The 18,261-nt window shown below is 48.4% G+C and overlaps 1 protein-coding gene across 4 annotated transcripts in view; it reads left to right on the top strand.

The window, feature by feature from the left end:
* carmil1 (capping protein regulator and myosin 1 linker 1) overlaps positions 1 to 18,261 on the top strand; it is a 320,941-nt gene that overhangs the window by 127,583 nt on the left and 175,097 nt on the right. For all 4 annotated transcript variants that reach the window (XM_033014174.1, XM_033014166.1, XM_033014169.1 and 1 more), the window contains exons 8-11: positions 571 to 644; positions 10,195 to 10,270; positions 14,855 to 14,943; positions 16,532 to 16,626. In XM_033014174.1, the coding sequence (XP_032870065.1) occupies positions 571 to 644; positions 10,195 to 10,270; positions 14,855 to 14,943; positions 16,532 to 16,626 (334 nt within the window). The remainder of the gene's footprint in view (positions 1 to 570; positions 645 to 10,194; positions 10,271 to 14,854; positions 14,944 to 16,531; positions 16,627 to 18,261) is intronic.

Below are 18,261 nucleotides of genomic sequence, written 5' to 3'. Positions count from 1 at the left end.
TGATTGTAGCTGATCATCCACAATCAGTACCCCGTTCCTACCTGCTCCCCATATCCCCTGACTCCGCTATCCCCTGACGACAGATGGCACAATTGGCTAAGTGTTCGGCTGGCAACCGGAAGGTAGCTGGTTCGAATCCCGCTTGGAGTGCATACTGTCGTTGTGTCCTTGGGCAAGACACTTCACCCACCTTTGCCTGTGTGTGCGGATGTAATTATGTGAAGCACTTTGGGGTCAATGCAAGTTGACTAAAAATGTGCTATATAAATAAAGAAATTTATTAAATTTATTTAATCTTTAAGGCAGGTCCTATCACAATGTTTAAAAAATATATAATTTTGCCAGGTACATGGATAGGACAGGTTTAGAGGAATATGGGCCAAACGTGGGCAGGCAGGACTAGTGTAGATGGGTCATGATGGTCGGAGTGGGAAGATATGGCCGTAGAGTCCGTTTCCACGTTATATGACTTCATGACTAAGTTTTTTGCTTGAACTGTTTAGCAGTTTAATGAAACTTTCACACAATTTTTAATGCATTCTCTAATGTCGTTTTTTTATACTATCTCAGGATGTGGATACGATTTATCTTACTCAAGACACGAAGGAACTGAATTTACAAGACTTCAGCCATCTTGACCATCGGTAAGTATTTGATGAAGTTGTCCTGATCAGTTACATCATTACATTGAATTTTCAATGCTTGTTCTGCCTGAGACCACTAATTCAATGCTCATAAATATGTGATAGCAGCAGAATTAGGCCATTCAGCCCATCAGGTCTACTCCGCCATTCATTCACGGCTGATCTATCTCTCACTCTCTCTCAACCTGCCTTCGCCCCATAACATAGAAACATAGAAAATAGGTGCCATAGGAGGCCATTCGGCCCTTCGAGCCATCATTGTGATCATGGCTGAGCGTCTCCAATCAATAACCCGCGCCTGCTTTCCCCCCATATCCCTTGATTCCACTAGCCCCTGGAGCTCTATCTAACTCCCTCTTAAATCCTAGTGATTTGGCCTCCACTGCCCTCTGTGCCAGGGAATTCCACAAATTCACAACTCTCTGGGTGATAACGTTTTTTTCTCACCTCAGTCCTAAATGGCCTCCCCTTTATTTTAAAACTGTGGCCCCTGTAACCCCTGACACCCGTACTAATCAAGAATCTATCTATCTCAGCCTTAAAAATATCCATTCACTTAGCCTCCACAGCCATCTGCAGCAGAGAATTCCACAGATTCGCCACCTTCTGGCTAAAGAAATTCCTCCTCATCTCCTTCCTAAAAATGCTGGAGAAACTCAGCGGGTGAGGCAGCATCAATGGAGCGAAGGAATAGGTGACGTTTCAGGTTCACATGTACCTCCTCCAACCTCATCTACTGCATCCGCTGCTCTAGGTGTCAGCTGCTCTACATCGGTGAGACCAAGCGAAGGCTCAGTGATCGCTTCGCCCAACACCTCCGCCCAGTTCGCAATAGCCAACCTGATCTCCCGGTGGCTCAGCACTTCAACTCCCCCTCCGATTCTGAATCAGACCATTCTGTCCTATGCCTCCCCCATGGTCAGAGTGAGCCCCACCGCAAATTGGAGGAGCAGCACCTCATATTTTGCTTGAGCAGTTTACGCCCCAGCAGTATGAACATTGACTTCGCCAATTTCAGGTAGTCCTTGCTTTCTCCCTCCTTCCCCTCCCCTTCTCAGCTCTCCCACAGCTCACTGTCTCCGCCTCTTCCTTTCTTCTTCCTGCCCCCCATCCCCACATCAGTCTGAAGGGGTCTCAACCCGAAACGTCACCTATTCCTTCCCTCCATAGATGCCGCCTCACCCGCTGAGTTTTCTCCAGCATTTTCGTCTACCTTCCTAAAGGAACGTCCTTTTATTCTGAGGCTCTGACCTCTGTTCCTAGACTCTCCTACTAGTGGAAGCATCCTCCCCACATCCGCTCTAACCAGGCCTTTCACTGTTCGGAAAGTTTCAATGAGGTGCCCCCCTCTTGATTCTTCTAAACTCCAGCGAGTACAGGCCCAGCGCCGTCAAACGCTCATCATATGTTGACCCACTCATTCCTGGGATCATTCTTGTACAGCTGATGTCAGGAAATTGCCTGTTTATTTCTGTGCAAACACAGAACACAGAGCATTTAATTCCCTCTCAAAGACATGGTTTCATAACCAAAATAGGTCAAATCTAAATATCCCAGGCGGCTGCTGAAGTTTTCCAATTTACATTTACTTTGGGAAACAAAACACCTCTGTCGAATCAGTGGCTCCGATTTGTAGGAAAGCGCTTCAAAATTCTAAGTTTAATAAAGGATATTGTTCTAAACAGCACCCTCATCATACAATTTATTTGCTTTGTTCAGTAAATCCAGTTGTCAAAACAAAAGGGGTTCAGAAATGTTGGGCTACAAGACCATAAGACAGTAGCAAAGAAAGGAAACTCAATACTAGCATTTATTTCGAGAGGGCTTATATACAAAAACAGGAATGTAATGATGAGGCTTTATAAGGTTAGGCCGCATTTGGAATATTGTGAGCAGTTTTGGGCCCCATATCTGAGGAAGGATGTGCTGGCTGTGGAGAGGGTCCAGAGGTGGTTTACAAGAATGATCCCAGGAATGAGTGGGTTAGCATATGAAGAGTGTTTGTCGGCACTGGGCTTGTACTCGCTGGGAGTTTGGAAGAATGAGGGAGGGACCTCATTGAAACTTACCGAGTAATGAAAGGCCTGGATGTGGAGCGGATGTTTCCACTGGTGGGAGAGTCTAGGACCAGAGGTCACAGCCAGAGAACTGTATTACCTTTAGAAAGGAGATGAGGAGGAATTTCTTTAGTCAGAGGGTGGTGAATCTGTGGACTTCATTGCCGCAGACAGCTGTGGAGGCCAAGTCATTGGGTATTTTTAAGGTGGGGATTGACAGATTCTTAATTAGTGCGGGTGTCAGAGGTTATGGGGAGAAAGCGGGAAAATGCGGTTGGGAGGGAAAGACATGAATGGCATAGTGGTCCTGATGGGCCGAATGGCCTTATTATAGAGTCATCCAGTGTGGAAACTTCTACGCAACTTGCTGACATTGACCAACATGCCCCATCTACGCTAGTCCCACCTGCCTGCGTTTGGTCCATATCCCTCTAAATCTGTCCTATCCATGTACCAGTCTAAATGTTTCTTAAACGTTGGAATAGTCCCAGCCACACCTACCTCCTCCGGCAGCTCATTCTATACACCCACCACCCTTTAAGTAAAAAGGTTACCCCTCAGATTCCTCTAAAATCTTTCCCCCCTCACCTGTGTGCTCCAGTTCTCGATTCCCCAGGTTCCATCCTGACTACAGGTACTGTCTGTAAAGAGGTTAATATGGGTAAATGTGAGGTGGCAAGAACAGGAAGGCAGATTATTATCTGAATGCTGTCAGATTGGGTGAAGGGGAGGTGCAACGAGACCTGGGTGTGCTTGTATGTCAGTCACTGAACAGATGATCCTAACAGCTACCGGCCCATCTCGCTTCTCTGCATCCCATACAAACACCTCGAGAGGCTGATCCACGGGCGTATCAACCCCATCATAGACCCTCCACTACCCCACGAGCAGGCTGGCTTCCGCCAAGGCCGATCTACTGCGGACCAGGTAACCCTCCTCACCCAAGACATGGAGGACTGCTTTGAGGCAAATGAGAAGGCAGGAGCTGTTCCAATAGACAATAGACAATAAGTGTAGGAGTAGGCCATTTGGCCCTTCGAGCCAGCACCGCCTTCACTGTGATCATGGCTGATCATCCCCAATCAGTGCCCCGTTCCTGCCTTCTCCCCATATCCCCTGACTCTGCTAATTTTAAGAGCCCTATCTAGCTCTCTCTTGAAAGCATCCAGAGAACCCGCCTCCACCGCCCTCTGAGGCAGAGAATTCCGCAGACTTATAGATGTGACAGCTGCCTATGACACCGTGTGGCACTGGGGACTAACTGCAAAGCTACTTTGGGTGCTGCCAGACAGGCGCATGGCATGCTACATCACAGAGCTGATATCAAACCGCAGCTTTGTGCCTACGTGGGTCTTGGACAAGCAGCAATCAAGGAGAAGCAGGGAGGAGCTTGTTGGCTGAAACCCGTGGGAAAGTCTTCAGCGAGGAGGCTGAGGAGAGGAGGCTACGGAAAAAACTGGAGAGGACAGGACGCGGTGAACACATGTCGGGGCAGATGAGACAGTGTGAGGCTTGCAGAATGTGGGAGCCCAGGGACACGGATGGGGCCTCTGGCTGCTACAACTGCGGCAAGTGCGTCCAGCTTCAGCTCCTGAAGGACCGTGTTGGGGAACTGGAGAAGCAGCTGGATGACCTCAAGGTCTCCCAGGAAAACGAGAGTTTCCTGGACAGGACCTGCAGTGAGGTGGTCACGCCGGGGATACGGGAAGAAGGAAGGTGTGCGACTGAGAGAAAGGGTGGTAACCGTGGAGTGCAGGAGACCCAGGTGGCCGTGCCTAATGAAAACAAGTGTGCCCTCTTGGGAGCTGTCGGGGGAGACGATGCTTCCAGTCCGAGCGGCGGGCACGTCGGTGGCTCCAATCCTGGAGGTGGGACTCGACCGGTGTCGGGCAGAGCCATTGTGGTGGGTGACTCCATTGTCCGAGGAGCAGACAGGAGATTCTGTGGCGGCAGACGGGACGCAAGGATGGTCTGTTGCCTCCCTGGTGCCAGGGTTCAGGATATCACGAGCCGAATTCAGAACATCCTCGAGAGAGAAGGTGAACAGCCGGCAGTAGTTGTGCACATAGGCACAAACGACATCGGGAATAAAAGCAAGGAGGTTCTCCAACGTGAGTTCAGAGAGTTAGGAAGAAGACTGAAAAGCAGGACATCTAGGGTGGTTATCTCTGGATTGCTTCCAGTACCTTGTGCTAATGAGGACAGGAACAGGGAGATAGGGGATCTGAATGTGTGGCTAAGGGGCTGGTGCAGGGAGCAAGGATTTAGATTTATAGACCACTGGGATCTCTTCTGGGGTAGGGGTGACCTGTACAAAAGGGACGGGTTACACCTTAACTGGAGGGGGACCGACATTCTGGCAGGCAGGTTTGCTAGGGCTACACGTGTGGGTTTAAACTAAATAGTGGGGGGGAGGGATTGACAAATTGGGAGTATAAAAATGGAGTTGAAGGGGAAGTAAAAATTACAGTAAAAATTACAAAAGATTCTCGAATTAATGGGAAGGAAAGTTCGAGAAGGGATAAAAGAGTAAGGTCAGGGCCAATTGGGAGCGGTGTTAGGGGGGACGTGAATACGGAGGTCAAAGTGCTTTATATGAATGCGCAAAGTATAAGAAATAAAGTGGACGAGCTTGAGGCTCAGTTAGAAATTGGCAAGTGTGATGTTGTGGGAATTACGGAGACATGGCTGCAAGAGGGCCAGGGATGGGAACTGAATATCCAAGGGTGTACCTCCTATCGAAAAGACAGACAGGTGGGCAGAGGGGGTGGGGTAGCTCTGTTGGTGAGGAATGGAATTCAGTCACTTGCAAGGGGTGACATTGAAGAAGGAGATGTGGAGTCAGTATGGATAGAACTAAGGAATTGTAAGGGTAAAAAGACCCTAGTGGGACTTATCGACAGGCCCCCAAACAGTAGCCTGGACATAGGGAGCAAGTTGAATCAGGAGTTAAAATTGGCATGTAGCAAAGGTAATGCTGTGGTTGTTATGGGAGAATTCAACATGCAGGTAGACTGGGAAAATCAGGTTGGTACTGGACCCCTAGAAAGGGACTTTGTAGAGTGTCTTTGTGATGGATTCTTAGAGCAGCTTGTACTGGAGCCTACCAGGAAGAAGGCAATTCTGGATTTAGTGTTATCTAATGAACCGCATTTGATAAAGGAACCTCAAGGATTTGAGGTTAATGAGCCATTAGGAGGTAGTGACCATAATATGGTCAGGTTTGATGACCTTCCCAGGATACTTAAGGAAGTGGCTCTAGAAATCGTGGATGCATTGGTGATAATTTTCCAATGTTCTGTAGACTCAGGATCAGTTCCTGTGGATTGGAGGGTAGCTAATGTTATCCCACTTTTTAAGAAAGGTGGGAGAGAGAAAACAGGGAATTATAGACCAGTTAGCCAGACATCGGTGGTGGGGAAGATGCTGGAGTCAATTATAAAAGATGAATAGCCGCACATTTGGATAGCAATAACAGGATCGGTCCAAGCCAGCATGGATTTACGAAGGGGAAATCATGCTTGACTAATCTTCTGGAATCTTTTGAAGATGTAACTAGGAAAATGGACAAGGGAGAGCCAGTGTGATGTAGTGTACCTGGACTTTCATAAAGCATTTGATAAGGCCCCACATAAGAAATTAGTGGGCAAAATTAGGGCACATGGTATTGGGGGTAGAGTGCTGACATGGATAGAAAATTGGTTGGCAGACAGGAAACAAAGAGTAGGGATTAACGGGTCCCTTTCAGAATGGCAGGCAGTGAGGTATCGCAAGGCTCGGTGCTGGGACCGCAGCTATTTACAATATATATCAGTGATTTGGATGAAGGGATTCAAAGTAACATTAGCAAATTTGCAGATGACACAAAGGCAGTGTGAACTGTGAGGAGGATGCTATGAGAATGCAGGGTGACTTGTACAGGTTGGGGGAGTGGGCAGATGCATGGCAGATGAAGTTTAATGTGGATAAATGTGAGGTTATCCACTTTGGTATCAAAAACAGGAAGGCAGATTATTATCTAAATGGCGCCAAGTTGGGAAAAGGGGAAGTACAACGGGATCTGGGGGTCCTTGTACACCAGTCTATGAAAGTAAGCATGCAAGTACAGCAGGCAGTGAAGAAAGTGAATGGCATGTTGACCTTTATAACAAGAGGAGTCGAGTATAGGAGCAAAGAGAACCTTCTGCAGTTGTACAGGGCCCTAGTGAGACCACACCTGGAGTATTGTGTGCAGTTTTGGTCCCCTAATTTGAGGAAGGACATTCTTGCTATTGAGGGAGTGCAGCGAAGGTTTAGATGGATAATTCCCGGGATGGCAGGACTGTCATAGGCTGAGAGAATGGAGCAGCTGGGCTTGTACACTCTGGAGTTTAGAAGGATGAGAGGGTATCTTATTGAAACATGTAAGATTGTTAGGGGTTTGGACACACTAGAGGCAGAAAACATGTTCACGATGTTGGGGGTGTCCAGAACCAGGGGCCACAGTTTAAGAATAAGGAGTAAGCCGTTTAGAACGGAGACGAGGAAATACCTTTTCTCATAGAGAGTTGTGAATCTGTGGAATTCTCTGCCTCAGAGGGCGGCGGAGGCCGGTTCTCTGGATACTTTCAGGAGAGAGCTTGATAGGGCTCATAAACATAGCGGAGTCAGGGGATATGGGGAGAAGGCAGGAACGGGGTACTGATTGGGGATGATCAGCCATTTTCATATTGAATGGCGGTGCTGGCTCGAAGGGCTGAATGGCCTACTCCTGCACCTATTGTCTATTGTCTATTGCTTAAGACCAGTGATGGGCAGCAGAGTAGGCTACGTAGACTGAAGATTGGCAGGAATAAGTTGGGGAGCCAGTCCATCAACTCTTCGCACCACTGCCTTAGCTCTTGTGTATGCCCCAGCTGAGTACTGCGCACCCGTATGGAGTAGAAATAGACATACTCGCCTGGTAGACACGAGCCTGAACAGCACCTTGTGGACCATCACTGGATGCCTTCAACCTACTCCAGTCGAGCAGCTCCCTATACTAGCGGGCATTCCGCCCTCAGGGATCCGAAGGCAAGCACAACTCTGGCACTATCTCGTCGTGCCATGGACCCAGATCACCTCCTCCATCAGGCTATCAGCAGAGAGCAGAGGCCACCCCGACTGAAGTCCCGTCACCCCTTTGCTCCACATGGAAAACCACTCCTAGCATCCATCCAGCCAACTGAGACAAAAGCACACTGGATAGCCACCAAGTGGTCACAGGAGTGGAAGGCAACCTCATCTCCATCACACAGCTACATCTCTTCACCAGATAAAAGCTGTCCAGGGTCTGACCTCCCCAGAGGAGCATGGGTGAAGCTCAACAGACTTGGTACTGGAGTTGGGCGTTTCAACGCCAGCGTGTGGAGATGGGGGCTCCGCCAGAGCCCAGCCTGTGAATGCGGAGCAGAACAACAGACAGCCAACCATGTCATCTCTGGGTACCCGCTCTACCACCCACCAAATGGAGCTCAGGGCCTGGCAGACATTGACCCAGAGACAACAACCTGGGCTGCTCAACACCCGGCTTGAGATCCAACTAGTCCTTTGTTTTATGTTTCATTCACAAGAAGAAGAAGTCACTGAAAGTAAGTATGCAGGTACAGCAGGCAGTGAAGAAAGCTAATGGCAAGTTGACCTTCATTGCTAGAGGATTTGAGTTTAGGAGCAAGGAGGTCCTACTGCAGTTGTACACGGCCCTGGTGAGACCGCACCTGGAGTATTGTGTGCAATTTTGGTGTCCTAATTTGAGGGAGGACATTCTTGCTATTGAGGGAGTGCAGCGTAGGTTCACCAGGTTAATACCCAGGATGGCGGGACTGAAGCATGAAGAAAGAATGGATCGACTGGGCTTGGATTCATATAGAAACATACAATTCTTAGAGGTTTGGACACGCTAGAGGCAGGAAAAATGTTCCCGATGTTGGGGGAGTCCAGAACCAGGGATCACACAGTTTAAGAATAAAGGGTAGCCTATTTGGACTGAGATGGATAAAAACTTTTTCACCCAGAGAGTTGTGAATCTGTGGAATTCTCTGCCACAGAAGGCAGTGAAGGCCAATTCACTGGATGTTTTCAAGAGAGAGTTAGATTTAGCTCTTAGGGCTAACGGAATCAAGGGATATGGGGAAAAAAAACGGAACGGGGGTACTGATTTTAGATGACCAGCCATGATCATATTGAATGGCGGTGCTGGCTCGAAGGGCCGAATGGCCTACTCCTGCACCTATTTTCTATGTTTCTATGAATGAAGTTGGTGTACAATTGTCCCAAGTGTGTGCAGGAACAGTGTTAGTGTGCGGGGATCGCTGGTTGGCGCAGACTCGGTGGGCCGAAAGGCCTGTTTCTGTGCTGTATCTCTAAACTAACCTAAAGGAATGTATCATCTGACGTACACTAGGGCCTGCAGTACCCAAACCTTACGGAAGTCGAGGTGCGTCTGTACCAGCTTGTATTAAGCCAGGATTAACAAACTCTTCAGAAAGGCTGGCTCCGACCTGGGGGCGGAGATGGATTCACGAGAGGTGGTCTTGGAGGGCAGGATGCTCCTCAAACTGCGGAGCATCCTGGACAGTACAGCCCACCCCCTCCACGACACACTGCTCAACCTGAGGAGCACCTTCAGCAACAGGCTGGGTGCGCTGAGATGCAGCGCAGAATGCCACAGGAGATGCTGAGAGAATGGAGCAGCTGGGCTTGTACACTCTGGAGTTTAGAAGGATGAGAGGGGATCTCATTGAAACATATAAGATTGTTATGGGTTTGGACCCACTGGAGGCAGGAAACATGTTCCCGATGTTGGGGGAGTCCAGAACCAGGGGCCACAGTTTAAGAATAAGGGGTAAGCCATTTAGAACGGAGACGAGGAAACACTTTTTCTCGCCGAGAGTTGTGAGTGTGTGGAATTCTCTGCCTCAGAGGGCGATGGAGGCCGGTTCTCTGGATGCTTTCAAGAGAGAGCTGGATAGGGCTCTTACTGATAGTGTAGTCAGGGGATATGGGGAGAAGGCAGGAACGGGGTACTGATTGGGGATGATCAGCCATAATCACATTGAATGGCAGTGCTGGCTCGAAGGGCCGAATGGCCTACTCCTGCACCTATTGTCTATTGTCTATTTAGATCCTTCTTCCCTGTGGCTATTAAACTGTACAACTCCCCCTTCTGTCGTGGGGTAGACTGACTACCCCTCCACCTGTCCACCTCCCCAAACGTTGCGCGGCCCCCAATCCTTTCCACTCGTCACTTTAATTTCATGTTTCACGTATCTTATTGTGTTTTATGACTGTTGGCAGAACAATTTCCCTCCTGGGATAAATGAAGTTCTATCGTATTGTATCGTATTAGTTGTGTACTTGGACACACCTTTGAAACTTTGAACCGATGTCTGTACGTTATTTTGTTTTGGTGAATTATAGAAATCAGTTTGGCAGATCTTAGTCAAATAAATCAAGCTTCCTCCTTATTTTATTAGAGACTTAATACCAATTGTGGCTGCACTCGAATACAACCAATGGTTCACAAAACTCTCTTCCAAGGATCTAAAACTGGTAAGTAAATATTAAAGTTTTCTGTTAAATGGTTTCAGTTTTCAGGAGAGACAATAGACAATAGGTGCAGGAGTAGGCCATTCGGCCCTTCGAGCCAGCACCACCATTCAATGTGATCATGGCTGATCATCCCCAATCAGTACCCCGTTCCTGCCTTCTCCCCATATCCCGACTCCGCTATTTTTGGGAGCCCTATCTAGCTCTCTCTTGAAAGCATCCAGAGAACCTGCCTCCACCGCCCTCTGAGGCAGGAATTGCACAGAAGTCGGGGGGAGTTCCCCCCGCCAAGGGTACCATGTAATCCCGTGCGACCTGCTCCATGGTGGGATAGCACCTATTGTCTATTGTCTACCCACGCCTTCGGCAGCTCATTCCATACACCCACCACCCTTTGTGTAAAGTTACCCCTCAGGTTCCTATTAAATCTTTCCCCCCTCAACTGAAACCTATGTCCTCTGGTTTTTGATTTCGCTACTCTGGGTAAAAGACTCTGTGCGTCCCCCCGATATATTCCTCTCAAGAATTTATACACCTCTAAAATTGGTCAGGTCGGGGGGAGTTCCCCCCTCCACGGGTACCATGTAATCCCGTGCTACCTGCTCCATGGTCGGATAGTCGGCGACTAAACCGTCTCCCCCACCTGGTTTACCGGGTGAGGAGGGGGCTGTGGACCCCCAGCAGGACCAAAAACAAGGCCTGTCAAAGGGCGGATGAGCTTCTAGCGAGCCAACGGCCATCCACACTTCAGTAGAAGTTGCGATCACTGTCGTACACGGCATTGTAAAGGATGATGATAAAGCACACACACACCAAAATCCTATACTTCCAGCGGCGGAAGTCCGCAGGAACTGGAGGACGGAGATGTGTGGGGCGTCCGTCACCGTTGCCGTTGGAAACCGGCACCACTGCGTCGCTAATGTTTTCAACGACGATGAATGAATGTTAAACGGAAGTTAATTGTTTTGGTGTGTTCTTTTTTATCTTCTGAGATAACTATTAAAGTCATAGTTACATGTGTGGATACAGGCCCTTCGGCCCAACTTGTCTCCACTGACCAACATGTCCCATCTACACTAGTCCCACCTACCCGCGTTTGGCCCATATCCCTCGAAACCTCTCGAAATATTTCTTAAAAATCGCGACAGTCCCTGCCTCAACTATCCTCTCCGGCAGCTCGTTCCATACACCCACCAACCTTTGTGTGAAAAAAAAGTCACCCTTTAAGTTCCTATTAAATATTCCTCCCCCCACTTCCCTCACCTGAAACGTCGCCTATTCCTTCTCTCCGGAAAAGCTACCTGACCCGTTGAGTTACTCCAGCTTTTCGTGTCTATCTTCGGTTTAAACTAATCTGAAACTTTAGTTTTAACTAAACTGAATAATTTTAAAAACACCATTAAATTAATCAGATTTAATTATATTTATATTTAGTTTAGTTTAGTTCACAGATGCAGCACGGAAACAGGCCCTTCCCCCCACCGAGTCCGTGCCGACCAGCGATCCCCGCACGTTAACACCATCCTACACACACTGGGGACAATTTTTACATTTATACCAAGCCAAATAACCAACATACCTGTACGTCTTGGGGGGGGGGGGGGGGGGGGGAGACCCAATGAGGCCTAACCTGTAGTTCCCGGGGCATGCAGCCGACCTGGGCACTACAGCCAGTCCTGGGGCACGCAGCTGACCTGGGTGGCTACGAGCGGCCACCTGGACCGGGCAGCGGAACCGGCCGCCACCTTAGCGCCGTCTACTGGCCCGCCCGCCAGCCAGCCACGGTGTCTTTTGGCACAGGCGCAACCGGTGCAGGTGGTGGTTGGTGGGTCGCTACTGGGCGGAAGGCTGGCTGCTCCGTCCCGGGCTCTCTCTCTCTCCCTCTCCCCTGTTATGTGATCTCCCTGAGCCAGGAAGTCCCCGTCCCTCAGACCTGAACCGCACAGCGCATTGTGGGACAGGCAAAGATGGAGGCTCCCCAGTCCTCATTGCCTCCTTGAAGGAGTTTCACATCTTCCTTACTACTGACGAAACCAAAGCTTTGATCCTGTCCCGCCAGCCTTTTTTCAAAATTTAGCAACTCAAAATGGGGGTGCGTCTTCGACACCGGGAAATACGATAACTAAACGAGTCGTGGGAGTTCTTTTGCCTTTAATCCACTCCCTGCTGAAGCCGCATGATTTATGAAGACTAGCCATGATTTATGAAGTAACAACCCGGGTGGATAAAGGGGAACCGGTGGATGTGGTATACTTGGACTTCCAAAAGGCTTTTGACAAGGTGCCACATAAGAGACTATTGCTAAAAATAAAAAATTATGGGATTGGGGGTAATATATTAGCATGGGTAGAGGATTGGCTAACAAATAGGAAGCAGAGAGTGGGGATAAATGGTTCATACTCGGGATGGCAACCGGTAACTAGCGGTGTTCCGCAAGGGTCGGTGCTGGGACCCCAGTTGTTCACAATTTATATAAATGATTTGGAGGAGGGAACCAAGTGTAATATATCAAAATTTGCGGACGATACAAAAATGGGAGGAAAAGTAGGGGATGAGGAGGATAGGAAGAGTCTGCAAAAGGATATAGATAAGCTAGGTGAGTGGGCAACAACTTGGCAGATGAAATTTAATACTAATAAATGTGAAGTCATTCACTTTGGGAAAAAAAATGATAGGGCAAGTTATTTTCTAAATGAGGAGGAGCTGCGTTGTAATGCAACGCAAAGGGATCTAGGGGTAGTAGTACATGAATCACTAAAAGTTAGTATGCAGGTGCAGCAAGCAATCAGGAAGGCCAATGGAGTTTTGGCCTTTATTGCTAGGGGGATTGAGTATAAAAACACGGAGGTCTTGCTGCAGCTGTACACAGTATTAGTGAGACCACATTTGGAATACTGTGTACAGTTCTGGGGTCCATACTTAAGAAAGGATGTACTAGCCCTGGAGGCAGTGCAGCGAAGGTTTACAAGATTAATTCCTGCAATGAGGGGATTGACATATGAGGAAAGGTTAAGTAGGCTGGAACTCTACTCTTTGGAGTTTAGAAGAATGAGAGGCGATCTCATTGAAACATATAAGATCATGAGGGGCCTTGATCGGGTGGATGCACCGAGGATGTTCCCAATGATCGGGGAAACTAGAACTAGGGGACATAGTTGCAGAATAAGGGGGGGCTCTTTTAAAACTGAGATGAGGAAGAACTTCTTCACCCAGAGGGTGGTTAATTTATGGAATTCACTGCCCCAGGGAGCAGTGGAAGCAGAAACTTTAAATATATTTAAGACTAAAATAGATGGTTTTTTAGCTGCCAAGGGGATAAGGGGCTACGGGGAGAGGGCAGGGATATGGACCTAGGTATGGTTAGTATAGTAAGACCTGAGTGATCTCCTGGACAAGTGTCGATCGCCTGGATTGGGGTCGGAGAGGAATTTCCCGGATTTTTTTCCCGAATTGGACCTGGGTTTTTATCCGGTTTTTTGCCTCCCCCAGGAGATCACGAGGTTCTTGGGGTGGAGAGGGGTGATAGCGGTATAAAGGGGAGGGTAGTGTCTTGTGTTCTGTGTCTTGTGTCTACTGTTTGTGGGTAAGTGTGTCTGTTTAGTGTTCAGCCATGAGCGAATGGCGGTGCGGGCTCGACGGACCTGGTGGTCTACTCTCGCACCTACTTTCTATGTTTCTATGTTTCTATGTTTCTAGCCATGAATCGCAGGGAGGTCAAACTAACCTGTAGTTACTGAGCTGCTGTAGAAACACATTCCGAGGGCATTTGCAGCATTCCTGCACTGAATTAGACCATAAAACACATTAAGCTGATGACCAAAATGTCTCAGCAAAGGGATTAGCTCACACAGAGGGTGGTGGGCATATGGTGCGAGCTGCCGGAGGAGGCAGTTGAGGCAGGGACTATAACGACATCCAAGAGACATTTGGACAGTAAGACACAAAAAACTGGAGTTACTCAGCGGGACTGACAGCAGCATCTCAGGAGGGAAGGAATGGGTGACGTTTTGGGTCGAAAGCCTTCGACAGTATTGGACAGGTCTAGAGGGGTTTGGGCCATAGGCAGGCAGCTGGGACTAGCGTCAATGGGGCATCTTGGACAAGTTGGGCCGAAGGGCCTGTTTCCGTACTGCAAGGCTCTCCGACTATCCAGAGAACGGGCCTCCACCGCCCTCTGAGGCAGAGAATTTCACTATTGTGAGAATTCCACAGACTCACAACTCTCTGTGTGAAAAAATGTTTCCTCATCTTCGTTCTAAATGGCTTACCCTTTATTCTTAAACTGTGGCCCCTGGTTCTGGGCTCCCCTAACATTGGGAACATGTTTCCTGCCTCTAGCATGTCTAAACCCTTAATAATCTTATGTTTCAATAAGATATCCTCTCATCCTTCTAAATTCCAGAGTGTACAAGATCGTATAGTATATCGTATCATTAACTCCAGCGTCAGAGCCATGGAGTCATACAGCGCGGAAACAGGCCCTTCGGCCCAACTTGCAACTGGTGCATCAGTTGCGTGCAGTTTGTGCTTAGTTAAACATTGTATTTTTTTTAATGTTGGGCAGATTTCATATTCTAATTTCTTTAGTCCACAGATGTGTGCGACCAAATCCTACGTGTGGTAGCTCGGTCGACACGCTTGGAAGAACTGATGCTGGAAAACGCAGGGCTTCGAACGTAAGTACATTTTGTCAGCCATTATTTCAAAAGTATGCAGCCCCGATAAAATAAAAATTAATATTAAAATCAATGGGCCTGTACTCGCTGGAGTTAAGAAGGATGAGGGGGAAGGGGGGGGGGGGGGGGGGGGGGGGGCTCATTAAAACTTATCAAATAGTGAAAGGCCAGGATAGAGTGGATGTGGAGAGGATGTTTCCATTAGTGATAGAGTCTAGGACCACAGGTCATCGCCTCAGAATTAAAGGACGCACCTTCAAAAAGGAGATGACAAGGAATTTTTTGAGTCAGGATGTGGTGAATCTGTGGAATTCAATGTCAAGTCAATGGATATTTTTAATGCAGAGATGGATAGATTGTTGATTAGGGCGGGAGTCAAGGGTTATGGGAAGAAGACAGGAGAATGGGGTTGTGAGGAAAAGATGATTGAATGGTGGAGTAGACTCGATGGGCCAAATGGCCTAATTCTGCTCCAATCACATGACATTATGAATTTGTGAATCTTTTTTAGGAATTACAAAATCATTAAATGGCGTTTAGCTCAGTTTAGTTTAATGTAGAGTCAGTCATACAACATGGAAACAGGCCCTTCAGCACATCTTGCCCACGCCAACCAACATGCCCCATCTACACTATTCCCACCTGCCTTGATTTGGTATTTTTTAGGAATTGCAGAACTGTTTAGTTTAGCTTTGCTTAGTTTAGGGTCAAGGAGACGTACAGCGTGGAAACAGGCCCTTTGGCCTAACTCACAGGGAAAACTTGCAAACTCCACACAGGCAGCACTCATACTCAGGAATAAACCTGGGTGTCTGGCGCTGTGAGGCAGCAGCTCTACCAGCGGCGACTCTGTGCTGCCCAGTTTAAATTGTGTACTTTTAACTTTAGAGAAAAAGTGCAGAAACAGGCCCTTCGGCCCATCGAGTCCGCGCCGACCAGCAATCACCCCGCACACTAACACTTTCTTACACACCGGGGAAGGTGGGGGGATTGAGGGTGGAGGGAACATGGGGAGGGGAGTAGTGGAGTGGAGGGGAGGTGGGGGGGAAGGGAGAGGGAGGATGGGATGGGGGAGGTGAGGTGGGGGAGGTGAGGTGGGGGGAGGGAAGGCGGGGGGGAGGTGAGGGGAGGTGGGGGGGAAGGGGAGGTGGGGGGGAAGGGTGAGGGAGGATGGGATGGGGGAGGTGAGGTGGGGGAGGAGAGGTGGAGGGAGGGAAGGCGGGGGGGAGGTGAGGGGAGGTGGGGGGGAGGGGAGGTGAGGTGGGGAGGAGGTGAGGTGAGGGGTCGCCGAAAATGAATTGGGGTGGAGTGGGGTGGTGGGTGGTGAGGAGGTGGCAGGGCTGGTTGGGTGAAATTCTGTCACTTTGTCGGTGCCAGATACATGGCGACTCTAGAGTACGGCCTGGGTGAGGTCTGTTGTGTTATGTTACCGGGCTGGATGCAAAAACGGACCATTACTCTGTACCTAGGTACCCGTGGCAATATAGTATCATCGAATCATCATTGAATCATTACGTTTTACCGAGGTCTGGATTATTGTTCAAGCACATTCCTCTGAAGGGTTTTTAATCCTGTTTTATCCCCCCAGGGATTTTGCACAGAAGCTGGCCAGTGCCCTCGCTAGCAATCCCCACTCCGGGCTTCACACCATCAACCTGGCCAGCAATCAGCTGGAGGACCGAGGTACGTGGACCACCATCCACTATCATTTACCTTATTTTTGTTCGCCTTGCTTCTGTGCTGCATCCTATAGGTTCATAAGTGATCGGAGCAGAATTACGCCATTGGGCCCATCAAGTCTACTCCACCATTCAGTCATGGCTGATCTATCTTTCCCTCTCAACCCCATTCTCCTGCCTTCTCCCAATAACCACTGACACCTGATTCACTAATCAAGAATCTATCCATCTCTGCCTTAAAAATATCCGCTGACTTGGTCTCCACAGCCTTCTGTGCAAAGAATTCCACAGATTCACCACCAAAGAAAATCGTTCTCATCTCCTTTCATTCTGAGGCTGTAACAGCTGGTCCTAGACTCTCCCACTAGTGGAAACATCCTCTCCACATCCACTCTATCCAGGCCTTTCACTATATGGTAAGTTTCAATGAGGTCCCCACCATTAATCTGATCCTTCAGTTCCCGACATTGGTATTCCCACTTCTGTTTTGTCGTGTTGCAAATTGTTCTCTTCCATGGAGTCCTAGGGTGATACAGCGTGGAAAAATAATTATCCATGGAGCCAAGTACCCCATTGCAGCCAATGAAGGGCAAAGCAGGTTGGGTGAGTGGGCAGAGGCATGGCAGATGCAGTTTAATGTGGATAAATGTGAGGTTATCCACTTTGGTATAAAAAACAGGAAGGCTGTTATTATCTAAATTGTGTCAAGTTGGGAAAAGGGGAAGTACAATGGGATCTGTGGGTCCTTGTTCATCAGTCAATGAAAGTAAGCATGCAGGTACAGCAGGCTGTGAAGAAAGCGAATGGCATTTTGGCCTTCATAACAAGAGGAGTTGAGTATAGGAGCAAAGATGTCCTTCTGCAGTTGTACAGGGCCCTAATGAGACCACACCTGGAGTATTGTGTGCAGTTTTGGTCTCCAAATTTGAGGAAGGGGATTCTTGTTATTGAGGGAGTGCAGCGTAGGTTCACAAGGCTAATACCCGGGATGGCGGGACTGTCAAATGCTGAGAAAATGGAGTGGCTGGGCATGTATACTCTGGAGTTTTGAAGGATGAGAGGAGTTCTTATTGAAACATATAAGATTATTAAGGGTTTGGAAACGCTAGAGGCAGGAAACATGTTCCCGATGTTGGGGGAGTTCAAAACCAGGGGCCACAGTTTAAGAATAAGGGGTAAGCCATTTAGAACTGAGATGAGGAAACACTTTTTCACACAGAGAGTTGTGAGTCTGTGGAATTCTCTGCCTCAGAAGACAGTGGAGGCCAATTCTCTGGATGCTTTCAAGCGAGAGCTAGATAGGGCTCTTAAAGATAGCGGAGTCAGGGGATATGGGGAGAAATAAGGAACGGGGTACTGATTGGGGATGATCAGCCATGCTCACATTGAATGACGGTGCTGGTTCAAAGGGCCGAATGGCCTACTCCTGCACCCATTATCTATTGTCTATTGATGTAAAATAGTAAGATTAAACGAGAACTTACCAGTTTGAAGTTTGATCTTGATTTTATGAGGAGTTACGATGAGCGATTACATGAAGGGCCGTCCGTCTGCGTGCGCGTCAGTCTTCAAAGCACCGATAAAAAAGAAGACCTAAGAATAGTAAGATTGTGAAGAAACTAGAACTTCCATATGACCT

Source organism: Amblyraja radiata, chromosome 2 (assembly GCF_010909765.2).
Source record: "Amblyraja radiata isolate CabotCenter1 chromosome 2, sAmbRad1.1.pri, whole genome shotgun sequence".
NCBI classification, from domain to species: Eukaryota; Metazoa; Chordata; class Chondrichthyes; order Rajiformes; family Rajidae; genus Amblyraja; species Amblyraja radiata.
The sequence above is the reverse complement of the archived record's forward strand: the minus strand, read 5'-3'. Positions and strand labels throughout refer to the sequence as shown.